The 18,750-nt window shown below is 36.0% G+C and overlaps 2 protein-coding genes across 7 annotated transcripts in view; one reads left to right on the top strand and one right to left on the bottom strand.

Moving 5' to 3' along the window:
- The first annotated feature begins 127 nt into the window (after window positions 1-127).
- LOC100375420 (acetyl-CoA acetyltransferase, mitochondrial-like) lies at window positions 128-11,106 on the top strand. Its single transcript, XM_002734302.4, has 12 exons — window positions 128-203; window positions 490-540; window positions 1,137-1,254; window positions 1,558-1,653; window positions 2,129-2,229; window positions 4,038-4,130; window positions 4,320-4,472; window positions 4,949-5,000; window positions 5,811-6,017; window positions 7,261-7,325; window positions 8,028-8,185; window positions 10,530-11,106. Exons 1-12 carry the CDS (start codon window positions 153-155, stop codon window positions 10,648-10,650), a joined length of 1,266 nt encoding a protein of 421 aa, XP_002734348.1. The 5' UTR covers window positions 128-152; the 3' UTR covers window positions 10,651-11,106.
- A 606-nt stretch (window positions 11,107-11,712) lies between these two features.
- The window catches only part of LOC102806623 (uncharacterized), a 46,291-nt gene continuing 39,253 nt past the window's right edge, over window positions 11,713-18,750 (bottom strand). For 4 of the 6 annotated variants that reach the window (XM_085505670.1, XM_085505671.1, XM_085505672.1 and 1 more), the window contains one exon: window positions 15,087-18,586. In XM_085505670.1, the coding sequence (XP_085361796.1) occupies window positions 16,532-18,586 (2,055 nt within the window). In that variant the 3' untranslated portion in view covers window positions 15,087-16,531. Of the gene's footprint in view, window positions 14,620-15,086; window positions 18,587-18,750 lie in introns of those variants that run through there. The other 2 variants (XR_014930999.1, XM_085505674.1) reach the window with 2 other exon arrangements.

The following is an 18,750-nucleotide window of genomic DNA, read 5'->3' as shown; positions in this document are numbered from 1 at the left end:
ACTATTTCTCTGATTTCAAATGTGATTTTAAATCATAAAACACGGTAGAATATTTTTATATAATTTTTTTTGGTGTACTTTATTTTAGTATTTTGTTATAGCATCCTAATTTGCATACTAGTTGACCTCAAATTCACCCCTGTGGAATCATCATGGCGACCAACATGGTGAAGTGTTCTCTTTTCTCGAGGTTAAATAATCACGTAAGTTGCATTATTTCAATTTTTAGTTGTCAGAATTGAATTGCATGCTAGTGAAATAACAGTCGATATACTGATTTTATATACTAAATACTATACCAAACAAATATAGTTGAACAACCGCTGAATGTCAACTCTGGCTGGGGTCGTGGGGCTTCATACTGCATTACTGGGATATGCATTACTTTTGATTAAATTGTGAAGCAGACGTTGTTCAACTCGTGGCTTTGTAATCGTCTTTGTAAATACGACAAATAGATTAGGTATGTTTATTCTTTTGTCATTTCAGGCAATCCGCCACGTCATAAAGAGAGATGTGTCTGCAGTGAAGGGACTCAATGTAAGTTGTAATAAGGAGGCCGTGTCAGAGGGTGAAGTATTTGAAACCGGGGAGGGGTGGTGAACATTACATAAAATATAATAGCAAGGAGTTATTAGAATGAGGGTATGAAAGTGGGGTGATATGCCATGAATATCTCGTGTATCTCAATAAGTTATATCAATTATAAATTTTATAAGGCAGCTGGTGTTTTTTTGTTTATATTTATGTATGTATTATATCATGTGCATTTTTGGTTGTGTTAACTTATTACTGTTCATCTAATCTAATATTTCCAAGTGGCCACTGCATTTTACACAGTTTCTTGAAACTATATTGCTGGCACAAATGTTCTTTTTAGTATTATTTCCCCAATATAGTGTGCATTTCAAGTTGTTTACTTCCCTCACTTCACTGTTGTTTGTACACATAAACATTGCACTGCTGAGATGCAAATAGTGGATCTGTTTATACTATTTACACTGCTGCAGTGTTAATAGTGGATCTGTTTTTGTTATTCACACCACTGCAATGCTAGTACTGGACCTCTTTCTGTTATTTAAACTTCTGAGATGCGAATAATCTCTGCTTTATTTTATATCTGACGTTGATTACAGGATGTTGTTATTGTGAGTGCTGTCCGTACACCTATTGGGTCTTTTAGATCTTCCTTGTCATCAGTGCCAGCTCCTAGACTTGGATCTATTGCAATAAAAAATGCTGTAGAGAAGGCAGGTTAGTTATAGTCAGGAGGGAACTTTCCTATTTACAATAACTGACCATAATTAATTTATGTACAACGTATTATTATCTCTATGTTAAAAAAGAATGTGACATGGCACCTTGCATCTGAAAGCCAATGACTGAGAACCCGTCCACACTCAAAATGAGGACTTGTTTGTGGAGTGGCATAGCAGTGTCTTAAATACCGGTAATCCCTTTTCAACAGACTGGCTTAATCTTCTTACTTTACTTCAGTCTGATTTGGTTGTATACTCATTATGAATTGCATTTATGACTTGAATATTAATTTGCTAGGAATCGCTCCAGAAGAAGTACAGGAGGTTTACATGGGGAATGTTTTGCAAGCTGGTCAGGGCCAAGCACCTACAAGACAAGCTGTACTAGGAGCAGGTCAGTTTATTTACCAGATAAGAATATATGTCTTGACAGTGTAACAATAATTTGCAATTTGCAGTGTTGCATATTTTTTGTCTGAATACATAATAAAATACCAGTAATTCATAAAATAAATCTTGTTCGTAGCTAGTCATATTATTATCACTAGAAGATTTGTCTGAATATGACTTTGCATGTAAATTGTAATGTTTTGAAGGTTCTATTTGAGTATGATTATGTCATTGCTCTAATTACCCAGAGTTCAATGCTAATAAACAGTAAGAGTGTTCCACCATTTTGAATTGTACGGACTGGATTTTTTTGACGTTAAGTCACAAACTTGTTAATATATTACATAAATGATTGATGTGAAGTTGTAGATGTCGTTGTCGTCCTGTGTTCTGTATGCATGAGCCAGTTACAGTACGTGTCATGATCCGAGTGTACAAATGTTGATGCAAGGACTAAGATTTTTTTTTTTGAATTTCAGGCTTATCTTTAGGAACACCATGCACCACAATCAATAAAGTATGTGCCTCTGGAATGAAATCTATTATGATGGCAGCCCAGAGTTTAATGTGTGGCCACCAGGTAATTATATTAACCAGTTTGTGATCTAGATGTTTGATTATTGTATGTTTTTTACCGTACTCGACCGCGTTAGCGCCCAGGGGCCGCAACTCAGAAAATCACGATTTTTTAGGGGTGGGTGCTTACCTGAGCACCCCCCTCGGAAAAGAGAGCAAATGAAAATTTTGATTCATCATGTGACAGATTACGCCTTTGAGGTAAAATCAAATTACGAAATTAGTTGCGTCGTCAATGATTTTTACAATGAAGACACAGAAATGATCATAAAAAATATGCGCATTTTATTACAATATTAATTATGTACCACCAGAATTTACGAAATTAAAAATATTAGAGTCTGTTGGAAAACAGTCAAAGTCAGAATTCTCATCATTATCTCCACTGACAAATGTGTTGTCGTATGCAAACTCTCAATGAAATTCACTTTCCACCATGATGCATTTGCATGATTTGACCTTCAACAATGTCCTTTGACCTAATACCGGTAGGTCAAGTTGGTTATTAACCAATCAGAATGCTTTGTTGTATCGAGGCAGTTCTTCGGAAATTCCCGAAGACTTTCTGGTAATGCAATGTGAAAGTGAATTATCGACGATCTGTTGGAATTGATTTCAGCGAATAAACGACATGGTTTTTCCAAAAAACTGGTGACTAGCCATTTTTGAGAGGTAAACTGAATATGATATGAAATATTTACTGCATTTTACTTGTATTAACAGGTCATTGTCGAAGCGTAGTTTATGCACTGTTACTGTGTTCTACATATTCACAACATATTCACAGTGATCGATATTCACGCTGTTTCATATAAAAATAATTACCAAGATTCGTTCCGCAATTATTGAAGACCAAGTTTTAAATTTAGTTGCATTTTGAAGGGGTGGGCGCTTTGCCGAATGTGACCCCGTTATAAAAATTGTGCAAAAGTTGGGGGTGGGCACTTGACCCATCTTCGCCAGTCAAGGACCATTTATTCGGCGGATTTCACCGCGATTTACTGTTTGTCGCACACCCTCAAACGATTATAAGATTCACTTCGACTCATTTGCATCACCCAATCAGAACTAACGAAAGAAACTACACATTACTTGGTAAAATAAAAATTGCGGAATCAAATAAACATGTTGCTAGCTTTTTCTCTGAACGAGCTTACATCAAAAGAAAGCACTTAGTGCTGTATCTGAGGAAAATAACGTGTTTGTTGCAAACATAGTCCCTCGACCGAATTTGGGCAAGTCAATATGTTATCAATATCAGTTCGACAGTTTTGTCAGTTTGCTAAAACACAGTTTGCACAAATATTTAGACATTCCATCGTCCTCATTCACTTTTCCACTAACAATTTTCAATGTCCGAATAAGACATTTTTGGAAACGTGTCAACCTTTCGGTGAACAGCGCAAAGCCTACACGCCGCCATGGTTTTAATCTGTGATGAGCTCCCCCGATCTTCACATTTACGATACAGTAACTCTGATTGGTGGCGCCAGCTCCTTGGCACGCCCAATCAAGTGACTCAACTTAGCTGCAGTGAAATACAGCTATTTGTAACACGATCACGCATGGGTTCGTGGGCCAGTTATGAATGAACAGCTTTAGCGAAACTGTGTGATTCGCACGATGCGCTTGACCGGGCATGGGCGCTAACATGGTCGAGTACGGTATGTATATTTTTTAAGATTTTCATTACGGAGTATATTTTAATTAAAATTGTTTTCTTCTTGTGTGTACAAAAAGTATAATGATGCTGAAAGTTGTACTTACATGTAAAATTAACATATTATTAAAAATAGATACTTTGTTTTGTAGGATGTGATGGTAGCTGGTGGAATGGAAAGTATGTCAAATGTCCCATTCATGATGAAACGAGATGCCCCGGCATATGGAGGTCATAGACTAGAGGTAAACTTAATCTTCATCTATACCTGTGGTAACATCTGAATATACAGCCAAAGGATACACCACATTACACATGAAAATAATTTCCATACTTCACAGATGTGTGGGTGATGTCATGACATTCTGTCATGATTCCTTGATGACATCATATATTGCTGGCGACCATCTTGTTTTGATAAATTTTTCTTTCAGGATGGCATTGTTGCAGACGGCCTCACTGATGTATATAATAAATTTCATATGGGAAACTGTGCAGAGAACACAGCAAAGAAACTTGAAATTGGAAGGGAAGCCCAAGATCAGTATGCAATACAATCTTATAAAAATAGTCAAAGAGCTGCAGCGGTAAGACATCCTACTGTACTTATCAGTTTAAAATTATGATTGTGTACTGTAATTTATGATGCTGTTGCTGTAAGTGTGAAGGACAGACTTGAACTTGTTCATGGCACTTTGAGACTACTGTAGCAATGTTAATTGAAACACGCACACATATGAATTCAATTATCATGGTACAATTTGTCATGGCCACTGTATATTTCAACATTTTTTTCTGTCACTCCCCAAAGATTTTCATTTCTCTATGAGCTGTAGTCATTCAGTTGAACAATTTTCTCAGTTTCTTTTGGAATTTTATTTTGAAATCTGTATCCAATGAGTGATGAACTTGACCAAAAAAAAGAAAAGAATTATCATTAGCATGCAAATATTTCAAGATAGATAGTTATAATTTATTTACAATTCTTTGTCACAAGTTAACCTCTTGTCAGTTGGGAGGATTAAATATCAGTTGTCATTCTGTCTTTTCTTGAATACCTTAGGATGGCATTTTGAAGAAAGAAATTGTACCTGTCATTATTCCACAAAGGAAAGGTAATGTCAGCTCACTTTGCCATGGTGACTAGAATTATATATGAAAGTTGTCTTCATGACCACAATTTATGCTTTCATCTTGATGGTCTCACATCCTAGTATTTTCTGAAAGATAAATTCACCTTCAATGATTTTTTTTTCATATCTGCAATGCAGGCAGTTGGGTTTGATGAAATTATTGCTCTTCTCAGGACAGTACCCCAGAAAGTGCCAGGATGTGTGACCCTTTGGGGTCATGCAAAGTGCCGGATGTGTGACCTTTAGGGGTCATGCAAAGTGCCAGGATGTGTGACCTTTTGGGGTCATGCAAAGTGCCAGGATGTGTGACCTTTAGGGGTCATGCAAAGTGCCAGGATGTGTGACCTTTAGGGGTCATGCAAAGTGCCAGGATTTGTCACAATAAGGGATGTCTGACCTAAAAGTGAATGACTTAAAGAGCACTGACAAATACCTGGACAGTCATACAACTTAAACCACTGTTGAGAAAAAGTTTTTGAAATTGACAAAATTTGCATCCCATCAGCCCCCTGAAAAATTTTGGAAAGTTGGAATATATGGGCAAGCTTGCTCAACTTCAACCTTGCTAAAAAACATTGCAAAAATTGAAAAGTTTAGGTACATGTAGTCTCACAATTTTAATCCCCTTTGAAAAAAGTTTTAAAAAGTTTAAGACGTTGAAGTTAAATGTCTATTAGTATGAAACATACAGGCATAAATGGCAACTCAAAAATACCTTTGATGTATTTCTGAACCATATATTGAATCTGTGTAAAAGTAAAACACTTGTAATTAATTTAATATTTTCTTTAGGTCCAGAAATTGTTGTTGAAGAAGATGAAGAATACAAAAAAGTGAATTTTGATAAATTTTCATCACTGAGAACAGTTTTTCAAAAGGATGGTGGAACCGTGACTGCAGCTAATGCTAGTACACTTAATGATGGTGCTGGAGCTGTCGTGTTAATGTCAGCACAGGCTGCTGCAAGACTTAATGTTAAACCATTAGCTAGGATTTTAGGTAGGTTTTGTATTTCACAAAAATGGTGTTACTGTGACTTAATGCTATGAGACTAAATGATGATGCGTCAGCTGTAGTGTAATTAGTTATATTTAAATAATGACACATGTTTGTGAGGGTAATATCATGATTTGTTGCCTACCCAAGGGATGGTATGGTGGTCATGACCAAAATATTGATGATCAATATTATGGGCATGACCAACAGCCCGAGGGCAGACAAACAGAAAATTTTACTTAATTGCATGTTCGCTGTCTATTTTGGATGGTTAAAGTTCCTTCAAAATCTTGAAAGCAACCCTGAAAGCAACAGTGGCCGAGACAGCAGTGCAGCGAATGACAATTTGTTATGTGCAGTATCGTTGCACAGTAGTTTCCGTGACGTCATCCATGTGATATACCATTTATATTCACTTGGCGGGCAATATACCTGTAATATCCATTGTTATTCAATGTCATGTGACAGAAGTTGTGTTCACGTTACACAAAGTACGGGCTAAGATTTAAGCTGATTTAGGCTTATCTAGCATATTTGCATTTCGGCTAGACCCAATTGCGTCCACGCACAGGGAGGGCCAGTCGGTAGCATGGGCTAAGGGGTGCCATTAGTCGGTGACCTTTGGTAAGCCGCTATTTACGAACGAAAAATGGATGACACGCGCGAGGTTCTATTTCTGCTGCTGGCATGTTTCGTTCTAATTTTGAAGCGACGTGCACAGGAACGCGAGAGAAGACGGACCCAACTTATTTGGATGCACATAAACAGTATACAACGGTCGTAACAGAATACAGAGTTTTATTAATGCATGTCGTAGACAGCGAACCAAATTTATTTTGTCTACGATTGGAGATGCTGTACGCTCTACTACAGTGACCCGATTAGTGTGGAAGCGAGCGCGGAGTAATGACTGGTGGAATATTGTCGTTATACGAACATGGGACAATTTTCACACCCAAAGGTCGCCTCAGAGGGCGCTTAGCCCTGGGCTAAGCGTTCGCGCATACTTCGTTAGCCCGTGCTAAGGTCTAGACCGCGTCTTAAATTCGGTCCAGATTTAACCCGTACTTAGCATTCCTTAGCCCGTGCTAAGCATTCACGCACGTTTTCTTAGCACGGACTAAGGAATTTGACCTCTTAGCCCGTGCTAAGGAGCTGTGCGTGAACGCAACTAGAGTCTCAACCAATCACAGCATACGTAACAACAGTGAGATGTGATATTTATAATTTGTGATTTTATTGATAGGTTTTGGAGATGCTGCCGTGGCTCCAATTGATTTTCCTATAGCTCCAGTCCCTGCTATGGCAAAGGTAAGTCAAAATAAAATGTTTTGTGTTATTGAAAACTACATATTGTAATTATTAAAGCATGTCACAGAGCATTGATTTGGACAATGTCTATGCATGCATTTTATTGAGAGCCCCTACCACCAAAAGATGCTTTTTAGCTAAATACCCTGATTTCTGTGACAAAATTAGCATATTTGCCAGGACATAATTACTGAGCGTAAGCGATGTCATTATCTGCTTCAAATGTGCTACCGTAATTTTTACCAGAGAGGTCTTGCATTGCTGTACTGGTTTATCGGTATATTAACTCCAAATTATCAGAACAAGTAACAACAACAGATGCCTAAATTCAGACTTAGTATGTTATAGAAAAAAAATCAAATGATTTGATTTTGAACTAGAATTACTTTTTTATAGTGATGCTGGTCTTTCAGAGAAAAAAAGTTTTGAGATTTATACTTTATCAAAATTGACCATCATCAAATGTGTATGCATGTTATTGAAGTAAAATACCTTAAAATACTTTTACATTTGATGAAACCCACACGATGTGTTGACAGCACTACAACGCCATGACCTTTGTTTGTCCCGTTTTTACATTTGATTCCATGCATATTGTGGTATTTTGCAATGATCATAAAATAGTCTATTGCAACATTAAACAGTTAAACAGAACCTAATAAAGAGAGGCTATCTACAGTAATAAGGGACTTTTTTTTACAGGTTTTAGAGCAAACTGGTGTGAAGCAAGATGATATCGCAATGTTTGAAATCAATGAAGCGTTCTCTGTTGTCGTCCTAGCAATCTGTAAACTCATGAACTTAGACACCAGTAAAGTCAATGTCAATGGCGGTGCTGTTAGCATCGGGCATCCTATTGGGTAAGGCTGTAGTATCCATCCTAAAAATACAGTTCATTATAAAAAGAGGGCATTTATAGAATGCATTAGACTGGCACAGTCTGGGCAATATATTTCTTTTTAAATTTAAAATTAAATAAAAAAAAATAGCGAAATGGAGGTGTTAACACGAAATCCCCTGTAACCACGAAATCACCCAATCTGATTAAAATCTGATGTAGTGTACGGGCTTTAATTATTTTGGCTATAAACTTATTTTAATTTTTTATTACTTTTGTTATTAATGCCTTTTTATTTTTTTATTTTACTTTGATTTTGATTTTGTGATTTTTTTTTAATTCCGCCCTACCTACATCTGATCCGACGCCTATGTAAGTCCCGTTCAAATCTCGCGTAAGTAACAGCCAATCACAGCCCCCCTTTTATACAGGCTGTTGGTTGCTTACTTTTCAGTGTAGCGATACTCTACGGGCAATCTGTCTGTACATTATATTTTGCCCACTTGAATAAAGCATTAATAGAAAATTGCTAGTATATTTTTATTTACAAAAGAAATTCCACAGCATTTTACAATTTTTGTCATTACATTGAATATTGTGTACACTTCCAGATACATCTTTGCCAGCCAAGGGTCGTTCATTCAGTCATCGCTTCAATTTTACATCAAAAACTGAGCATAATTATCTAGAATGGAAGCAAAAAAATAAGTAAATCGTAATGATTTGAACACTGTAAACAGCTATAGTAAACAATGCAAACTGATTTTAAAATGTATAACGGTCACCGGCCCACTGCATCGATGCAGAAAATTGGAGCAAAACAATATTTCCTGATCAATTGCGATGTGTTCCAAATAAAAAATAATATATTCCAGTCCAAATCAGCTCAATTACTTTAATAAAGATTTATTGTATAATGTACAAAATGTTGATACATTTTGATGAATATTTACAGCTACGGCTTCAATACCGTAGAAGATTTTGGCCCCATAGTCAATAAAACATCACCCGTCTCCAGTCCAGGACTAGCGACTGGAAAAAGACACCGGTGTTCGGTCGAACCGGTGGAAACAAAATCGTCACTCCCAGAATAACTATGCAAAATAACGATCTAAAGTCGAACCATTCGAGCCACAATATTAACATAAAAATGACTTTCGTTGCATTTGACAATGATAAACTTACCAAAAAGCCGTGTTCTTCTCGGTCGCTAACGTCGGTATAATCCGCCATTTTATTTGAGTGTGTTCGCCACCTGACTCTGCCCGGTCATCATGTGCGCTATAGAAGGAGGTCTGTGATTCGTTGACTAAAATCGTCGATAGTGGGTCTCGTTGAAATCTCGTTACATAGGCATCGGGTCAGATGTATGTAGGGCAGAATTAAAAAAAAAAACACAAAATCAAAATCAAAGTAAAATAATAATAAAATAAAAAGGCATTAATAACAAAAGTAATAAAAATTAAAATTAAAATAAGTTTATAGCCAAAATAATTAAAGCCTGTACACTACATCAGATTTTAATCGGATTGGAAATCACCCAGACTAGACGTTTTTGCCACACCCTCTGTGGTGAAAGCAGGAACTAGTGTGTTTTCATACTAGTTTTTATGTTTATGAGCAGAATGACGGGCAAGAATGTTATCTAGTCAGAGTATTTTGACCTTTAAACTAGTTAACCTTTGTACCTAAAGACTTCACTTTTCTTCAAGTTTCTCGATCGTCAATCATAACAAACGAATTACTATTTATAACGTTCCATACAAATTATTCTAGTGGAGAGAAGTAGCCTGTGTGTAGCTTTATCTCGCCTGGGTTACAGTGAAGCGCAATCTGCACAGAAGAAAATAATTGACGGTTTTACTGACGGCCACAACCTTTTCGTTGCCCTTCTGACCGGAAGCGGCAAATCGATTGCATTTGAAGTTGCTCAATTCTGTTTAGATGACAGTTTGACACTGTCGACAAGTTGATCTTTAACGCGACCCACAATGTTTACTTCATTATGCAGCGTGCACGCCCCCACTTCTTTTCTGTATCCGTTCAGTGATGTCACTGCATATCATGAATAAATAATAGCAACAGATTAGCTGCAAATAAGACCAGTCTGTGGTGATTTCGCAAAACTATTTTTCAAATTTTTTTTTAAAAATCACCACAGCTGGGTTGACTTGAGGGGCCTTGAACATCATGCAACAATACTGACATGTAAACCATGTGACACTCTGTATTCTGACCCACACTTTTTAAATCACAGCTGATTGTACACAATTTGCCAGGTCAATTAAGTACATATCCTTGGCAGTGGAAACTAAAAATATGGCCAGGTATAACCTCAATTGTTTCTAATTCTTATTCGTTTTCAGAATGTCTGGAACACGAATTGTTGGACATATGGTACATAATTTAAAACCTGGAGAGAAAGGCTTGGCAGGAATCTGCAATGGTGGAGGCGGTGCAGCAGCATTATTGTTGGAAAGATTGTAAACATCATGATAACTCTGGCAATTGTTGAAGAAATTAGTCAATTCTGATCCTTCTGAGGGTGGTGCCAATGATCAATTTGTTGGAAGCTGGAAACAGGTTACACTGCCCTCTAGTGTTGGTTTCAGTAATTTTTGAAAGTCAATCTTTAACATGTGAATGTTATACCATGGTATTGAGTATTGGAATGAGACATTTAACTGTGTGCTATAATGTATCTACTGATCTACCACATACCTTGTATAAAATCAAGAATTCCTTGCTAATTCTTATATTGGGGGTAAGATTTCCTTTTGGTCGTCACTGACTTGATGCCTGCATTGTGGTGTATTTCTAGGACTCTGGTACAATATCTGATTGTTGATTTCAATTTATAGAAATGGGAAACTAAAATTATGTCCAGTTCTATGTGTTATTACTACATCTAACAATAAAATATATATAATTTTTTAATGTCAATTATCAAAGTTTGTCTTATTTGTTAAGTGAAATTAGTACAGAGGGATTCTGGAATTATTGCATGTTGGACAAACTGTTCATTTCATATTTCAGCAAGTTTTGTGTTAAATTTTGCACTGCTGGGCATATGTTTTGAGGGGGAGATTCTCATTGAATGGCAAATTAAAATTAATTAAAAATTTGTAATAATTACTGCACTAAATTTTGTAGCAGTTTCCTTTTGGATCTTTAAGACTGAGATGTGACTTTCGTAAATTTACACTAATCATTAGAAATGCGATTAAGCTATCGATAGATAATTACTATTTGGGGTACCAATCTTCAATACAGCTTGAAACTAAAGAAAAAAGTTGAGAACACATTTTTCAGATTACGATTCAAAAAAAATTCCCAATTATTCCCAGCCAAAAATCATTGTTTTTATGTGGAAAAATTCCTTGCCTACGAACAGCTGATTACACAAAGAACTTAGAACATTTTCCCAGGGTATTTGAAACCAAAATTGTCATTCAACTCAGGAGCCATTCAGTGACTGCCTTACAGTTGGATCATGATTACGTCCAGTTTAAATTAAATATTTTGCACACGATTAGACTTTGCAGACAATTTTCTACTTTATAGTCTTTTGGAAATTTTATTGCAAAATAAATATCTGGAGTTACAAATTAATATGCACAATGCAAAGAAATTATCAAATATTACATTAAAACTTCATTCTGGTTTCAAGGAAATAGTATCAATAATATAAGGCACAAATGGATGAATTGCTAAATCAATATATAGTTATCAAAAAACAAATAGCAATTTTTCACATACCATATTTTCTATACATGTATCGGGATCATATGCTCTTATGTGAAAATACAAATCAGTGCTAATTTTGGAGACTGATTTATAATAGACTAATATGATACAATTTTTACTGACGCGAAACTACCAGGTATACACTTCATGCAACTTCTGGAAAATTGGATCATTGTGAATTTTTAAGGTACACTTTCCACCATTAAATCTTTCCCTTTCTTGCTGGGTCTTGCCACATTTAGGAATTAGTTGTGTACTGATCATTTCATAATAGTACCGTAATTAATTACTTTAAATGGTTTTTGAGAGTTTTTTTAGAAATTAAAATTTTATAATCAGAACGCGGATGTTTAAAATGATTTTGCATAATTGGTTTCTGCATTTTTTTTCTCTAAAAATAATGATCAAGATCTGAAGCCAATGAGAAATGTACAATGCACTAAAATTTTGGCGAGAAATATCACCTGTAGTCTGCTTTGTCTATACAACAGACAAGCAGTATTATTGTGAAAACATTATACAGTCAATGTTCTGATATGAAAATCATGGTGCCTGATGGGTAAATTTGCATTTAGTGAAAATAATTGATGAAACTCTAATAACATTGCAAGTTTGGGTAGCATGTGACTGTGTATGATTGACAATTTAAATGAGACTGTTCAGATGCCTTATTTGGAAATTATACTTCCTAATAAGGCAGGGTGAATTGTTGAACACATCACAATTATATCCACAGAAGTAATTATTATAAAGCTGCATGAAGTGACTAAACAATTGCAGACTCCAGTATTTATCACCCCAATGGTCCTTCACCAGTCTGGTTACCAACTACCATTGTAAACAGTTCTAGCAGTGGTTATCTAAAGATATTGTAATTTAACACAGCGCCCTCTATGTATCTTTTGTTTTTATGCATGTTGACTACATGGACCACAGGTGGAAAGACAATTGAGCAGTCTCACCTAGACATCTGGTACAAACACCAGTATATGAATCAGGTGATTTCACTGCAGCATCAACATGTAACTGGAAAGTTTACAGAACAGATGTGATTAAAATCCAGTGTTTGTAAGACATTTCTATCCAATAATGGCAGTTTGTGATAAAAAAAATTACATCAGTATCATGTGATCAAATATTGGATCACATGACCAGAATCTCTGCAAGATTTTCAATTCATTATTTATAAAAACTTGTTATAAAGTACAGCAATATGGAATGGTATTTTGTAGGCAATACTAACTGCAATTTTTCAAAACAGTTCTGGAATTCTAAATCTTAGATATTCTGAATTGCAAAGATTTTTCTTGAAAATAAAAATTCCCTTTGAAATATTTTTTTCCAGAAAATTATTGCATTGTCTAAATATTTATATTATCTACAGTAGTATTGAACTCTATATATAATTACAATTTTAAAATTGAATCTCTGAAATCAAGATATTGCTACAATGAAAAAAAACATGACTATAAACTGCACTGCTATGAGAGAGAAATACTATGTACAGGCTTGTATATATCTGGTTACATGTTAGTTTTAACAAAACAGACGCAGACATTGTCTGCTCAAACCCAGTGAAGGTACTGTCCGATAAACTTTATGTCATTTAAAATAAGGACACTTTATAAAATCATATTTGCATCTAATTGTGGTTTAAAGGTCATGGTCTTAGAAAATCATAACTCAAGATGGCTGAAGGGTGATGGTCATTGTTCTGCATCGTGTTCAATACTAGTTCTAAGACATGTAAATAACACATCATATACATTGTTAATATTTAATTTGATTACAAACCAAGCCATGACCAACACTCTTCAACTCATTCTATCATCTACACCACAAGGTTATGCTATAGAAAATTTTCAATTTTAAATTGCAAAGATGTCCGTCTGATTTGCATAATATTTGTACAGCATAAGTACTCCGAGGATGTACTTGAACAGCTTTTATATGTCTTTGAGATTCAGTATCAAATGCTGTGCAATGTGTTTGTCGACTTACAAGTTTTATCATTTTTCAAATAAAAAAATAGATAAAAATGGCTAAAATACGAATTAGTAGTGTTTGCAAAAATGGTGAATGATTGCAAAGTTTAAGTATTCACAAGCTTTAATTTGCATACCAGTCGGATGAAAAATGATGCATGATCAAATGCACTTGACATTCTCTGTGGATCCAACCAGCCGGGCAGCGGACCTGTCGCTGATTTTAATTTTGCTTTTAATTCTTGAAAAAACAATAAGACTTGTAAGCAAAGTCATGTGCACACCTCTAAGCCTCATTTACACACACCTGCTCAGTGACCTCACTGTCAAACATAATTGCATTGCAACTTTACATTTAATATCTTGCATAAAATTAACAAAATTAATATTTAATTTGACTTCCCTGAAAAAAATAGTAAAGTTGCTCAGTACCAATTTGCTTGGAAGGAACACTGGCACTGACATAGTTGTCTTGTACAGTAACAAATTATTTGGTGTTATTTTGCTCTACCAATCAGACCAGACCATCTTGCATTTATTCATTTGATACTGTCAGCTCTATATGTACTTAGTTTCGTTAGTTTTCGCAAAAGAGTGATTTTATATAGCATTATCAAATGGTGTGTGATTGTACTGCATAAATTTCCCAGCAAAAGTGTTTGAAAACTTGCTTTCCACATGTATTGGGTAGTGAGATCACACCATTCACATCAAAGAACTGCATCTGTCAATAAATTCAACATGAGTGGATTAGTTCTGTCAGCTTTGACATCAAAGGGGAGGAATAACAAAATATTGTATAAACCTGTCTCAACCAAACTTGGTGTAAACTGGAATCCTGTCTAAACTAAACACTAAATACCACCAAACCAAATAATTTTATCAGCAATTAAATGCTCTTGGAATCAACCAGGTATGGTTAAATGAAGGCAGTTGCAGATTTTAATCAAAGTCACCCAAAGTCACGTCCATGAATAAATCTTTGCCTATGGTATTGACCTCCCCATCGAGTCACCCCTCTTGCCCAGGGTAGAGATCAAACCCTTTCAGGTGTTCAATTCCATTTGACATTTGGTTTAGACAGGTTTCACCAGGTTATTAATAGTTAGTAATGGAGGTTATTACAAAACATGACAGAACTCGTAACTTTTTTTCCCTACATGCAATTAGCCACTTACATAACACATGATTGGTGATTGGTTAGAATATTTTTAAATTCTTCACTTAAAAAAACCAGGATGCGTGACCTTCAGCGTTCATGAGAACAAGTAACGAGCTAATTGCTGTCAAGACAGGTAGATGCGTATAACCTTTGAAACCCAAAGTTTGTGCACTTCATGCAAAACTGTCCATCTATCTACCCCAGTATATTCATCCAAAATAATCCACATCATGGCAAATCTAAACATTAAAAAAAAATAACATACAGGAAAATTTTTAGAAATACTCAATAATTCAGACATGACATGTTTGCACTGAACAAACCTGGCCTTGCATTTAAAAACATTTCAATTTTTTAAAAACTGAAATCGAATATAAAAATACATTTGGTAAAACGTTATCTTAACCCTTTGAGCAGCAAATGTCATAATTCACAAAATGATATTTACATAATTTTCCAAAAACTTTTGATCAATACATGTTAACATAAAATTATATCCAAAATAATACAAAAATGTGAAATTGTATAATGGAAGTCAAAGGATTAAATAAACAGTTAATAGTCTTCTTTTACATTTTTTGTACTTTTTAAAATATACTTTGATATCATAAAAGTTTCTCTGTATTCTTACAATGCCTAGAAATACCATATTATGTGGGAGAAGTCCATGTGTGTGACAGTGCAATAGTCACCACCCAGAAGAATGTTACAGAAAATGTAAACTATGGGAAATACAGAGATAAGACAGACATTCCAATACCAAGTTATTTAATGAAGTTTTAGTAAATGCTTAAAAAAGTTACTGTTACAATGGCAAGATGCAAATATATTTGACTATCAGAATATCTCACAAATGATACTTTTCTGAACTGCAAGATTACAATCAAATTATTTGGCCCCAACATCAAATGTAATTTACCAAGAAAACCTAGAAAAAATGAATGAAATAAATTTCTGGTCAATTTGTTTGCCAAAATCTATGCACAAGTGACTGTTTATATTTATTTTAAAACCATCATTAAATAGTGCTTCCAATTTTCATGAAAAATAAATTTTAATGTGAAATTCTGACAGAAGAAAACTAAAACAAAGCTGTCTTGTCCATATTTTCAAGAGGCACATATGAAACTATATTTTTTTTTTTCTAGGTTTTATGTTGAAGACATCTTGCCATTCTGTGGATATGAGTGTATAAGTAGCATGCTAGAAGGTAACTAAGCAACAGTTGAGGGCGCCCTAATTCTGCAATGTCAAAGTGAGGCTTTGCATCTAAAGTTCCAAGCAACTGTCATGTCATGCACTAATTTTTCAAACCTACAATTAGCTCACAAAGATCCTCACCTTGGTCAATGAAGGGCGCCCTCAGTGTCTGAGATTATAAATCTGAAAAGAATAACATGCAGTCTTCATTTGTAGCAACTATGAGTCAATGGGTTTCGAGAAGAAAATTTGTTACAAGGACTCTTAAATGACTTTAAACTGCCTGATTGTCATTATTTTCATTTTCTTTTTTATCCTCCTTATGTTTCAATTCCTTCAACTGACTTTCTAATTCGCTTAATTTAGTTTCAATGGTGTTTGTTTCACTCGCTACTTTCTGTTCGGCTTGTTTTTGTACGTCTTGTATACGTCTTTCATACCATTTTTCCATCTGAGTTGAAACTGTATCAAAGAAATGCTGAGTGACTGAAACTGGGTCAAAACTATCGCTGCTATCTGTGCTGTAATGATGTGAATGAGAAGACTTACAATGAGGACCGCCATTTTGTTTTTCAGCAGGACTTTTAGGAGTGACTTGCTCACCAGGACTATGCGCTATATGTTCACTGTTAGGACGTGGTTTCCCACTGGCAGTATACAAGGAATTATTCTGTGTTGGTCTTACTTCGACCGTTGACACCGGCCGTGCTCTCCTGTCAGCTGCATCCGGTTGCAAAGGGATTGGACTTGGAGCACCTGTAGAGGGAGCACTTTCATCTAGAAGTGCCATTGCCAGAGAGGAATCAATCGGCTCACGGCGTGATCTGGAACTCGAACTTGTTGAGCCAATACTATCACGGTTATTTGGTGTACGTAGGCCGTTGATAGGATATGGTGAATTTGATGAGCCTGGACTCGACATTACGGGCGAGTCACGAGATGGTGGTGATCGATTTGCGAGTGACATATTTACAGTTATTGGGCTAATATTGGCTCTCGGTGAACTTTGCATATTGCTGCTTTTATTCAATGGTTGGAATGTACTCATTACCGGTGATGGGTGACCATGACTACCGTATGGTGGAGGCTGACTTGATCTGGGGTTACCATATGGTGGTGGAGCATTAGTTCTTGCATCTCCCTTGTATTGGGATAGATTTCTGGGTTGTGGTGGGGTTCCCTGGTATTGGGATGGATTTCTGGGTTGTGGTGGGGTTCCCTGCAATTGGGATGGATTTCTGGGTTGTGGTGGAGTTCTCTGCAATTGGGATGGATTTCTGGGTTGTGAGGGATAATTTCCCGTTTTCCAAGTGTGAGATGTTCCTGCATTTGCAGGTGGATAGCTGGTTTGATTTCTTGGTCCATGTATTCCAGGTGAAACACTATTTCCTGGTTTCCATGATGTTGATGTTCCCACATTCCCAGTCTGGTACACCCCCTGACTCCTGGAATATAAAGACTGTGGAGTTCCGGTGTTCCCAGACTGATTCGGTGTATTGGATGTCAACATTCCTGGGGATTGTTGGCTTGCAGCGTTTCCATAGTGATAGGCATGTGATACTGGATCTCCCGCTTCTCTAAGTGTTGGAGAACGGGGATTGCCCTCATTTCTTTTAGGAATAGCTCCTGTTTCGGGTGTGATAGAGACACCAACAGTCCTTGGAGGTGGAAGAGGTTTCGGGGGTTTGGGTGGTTTTTCAGGTTTTTCCGGACGATGATCTTTTTCATCACTGGCAGTACTATCCTCTTCCAACACAAGAGTTTGTGCAATGTTTTCAATAGGTTTAGCCTTTGCATAGCGCACTTCTTGTAATGTTCTAGTGGCAGTTATTGGATCCGGTACAGACAGCACACCCTCAGACTTGGAACGTAGTAAACTTGCACCTGGTTCGTCAAACTCCTCAAGGTCATCCTGACCTGGGTCACTGGTCCTATCATTGATTGGTCCATCCAAATCATTGAACGGACCAACATCAACTCCGTATTTGTTCTCAAAATGTTTAAATCTTTCTTCAAACCAGTGTTTAAGTTCACGCCTGAGCGCATTAATTCTAACTGTACTTCGACGTTCAAATTCTGCTTGTTCTTTTTGTGCACGTCGATCAATTCTATGCAGACATTCTGTTCTCTCGGCAGCCATTCTCTCTCGACATAACTGGTCTAAACAACCTGATTGGTGAGCCATTTTTTTATCAAAATATGCCATTTTATCCTCCATCATCTGTTTGGCAGAGTCAATCTCATAGAGGAATTTTTCTTTAGTTGCTTCTAATTGGTTCTCTAGTCTTCTTAAATGAGGAGAACAATCACAATTTGATGGCAATGGTCTCTGTAATAAAAACACAAAATGTACGAGATTAGAACAACTGAAAAGAACAAAGAAGCGATCAAATGCAGCATATGTTCTGAAAGCTCACTTAGACAACTAATAGTCAATTTCTATAATAATTGTATTTAACAATCATCTTTTTTTTATTAGGATTTTGTTTTGTT

The sequence above is a fragment of the Saccoglossus kowalevskii genome, chromosome 11 (genome assembly GCF_978046115.1).
Source record: "Saccoglossus kowalevskii chromosome 11, keSacKowa6.1, whole genome shotgun sequence".
Classification (NCBI taxonomy): Eukaryota; Metazoa; Hemichordata; class Enteropneusta; family Harrimaniidae; genus Saccoglossus; species Saccoglossus kowalevskii.
This window is presented reverse-complemented; position numbering and strand designations above follow the sequence as displayed.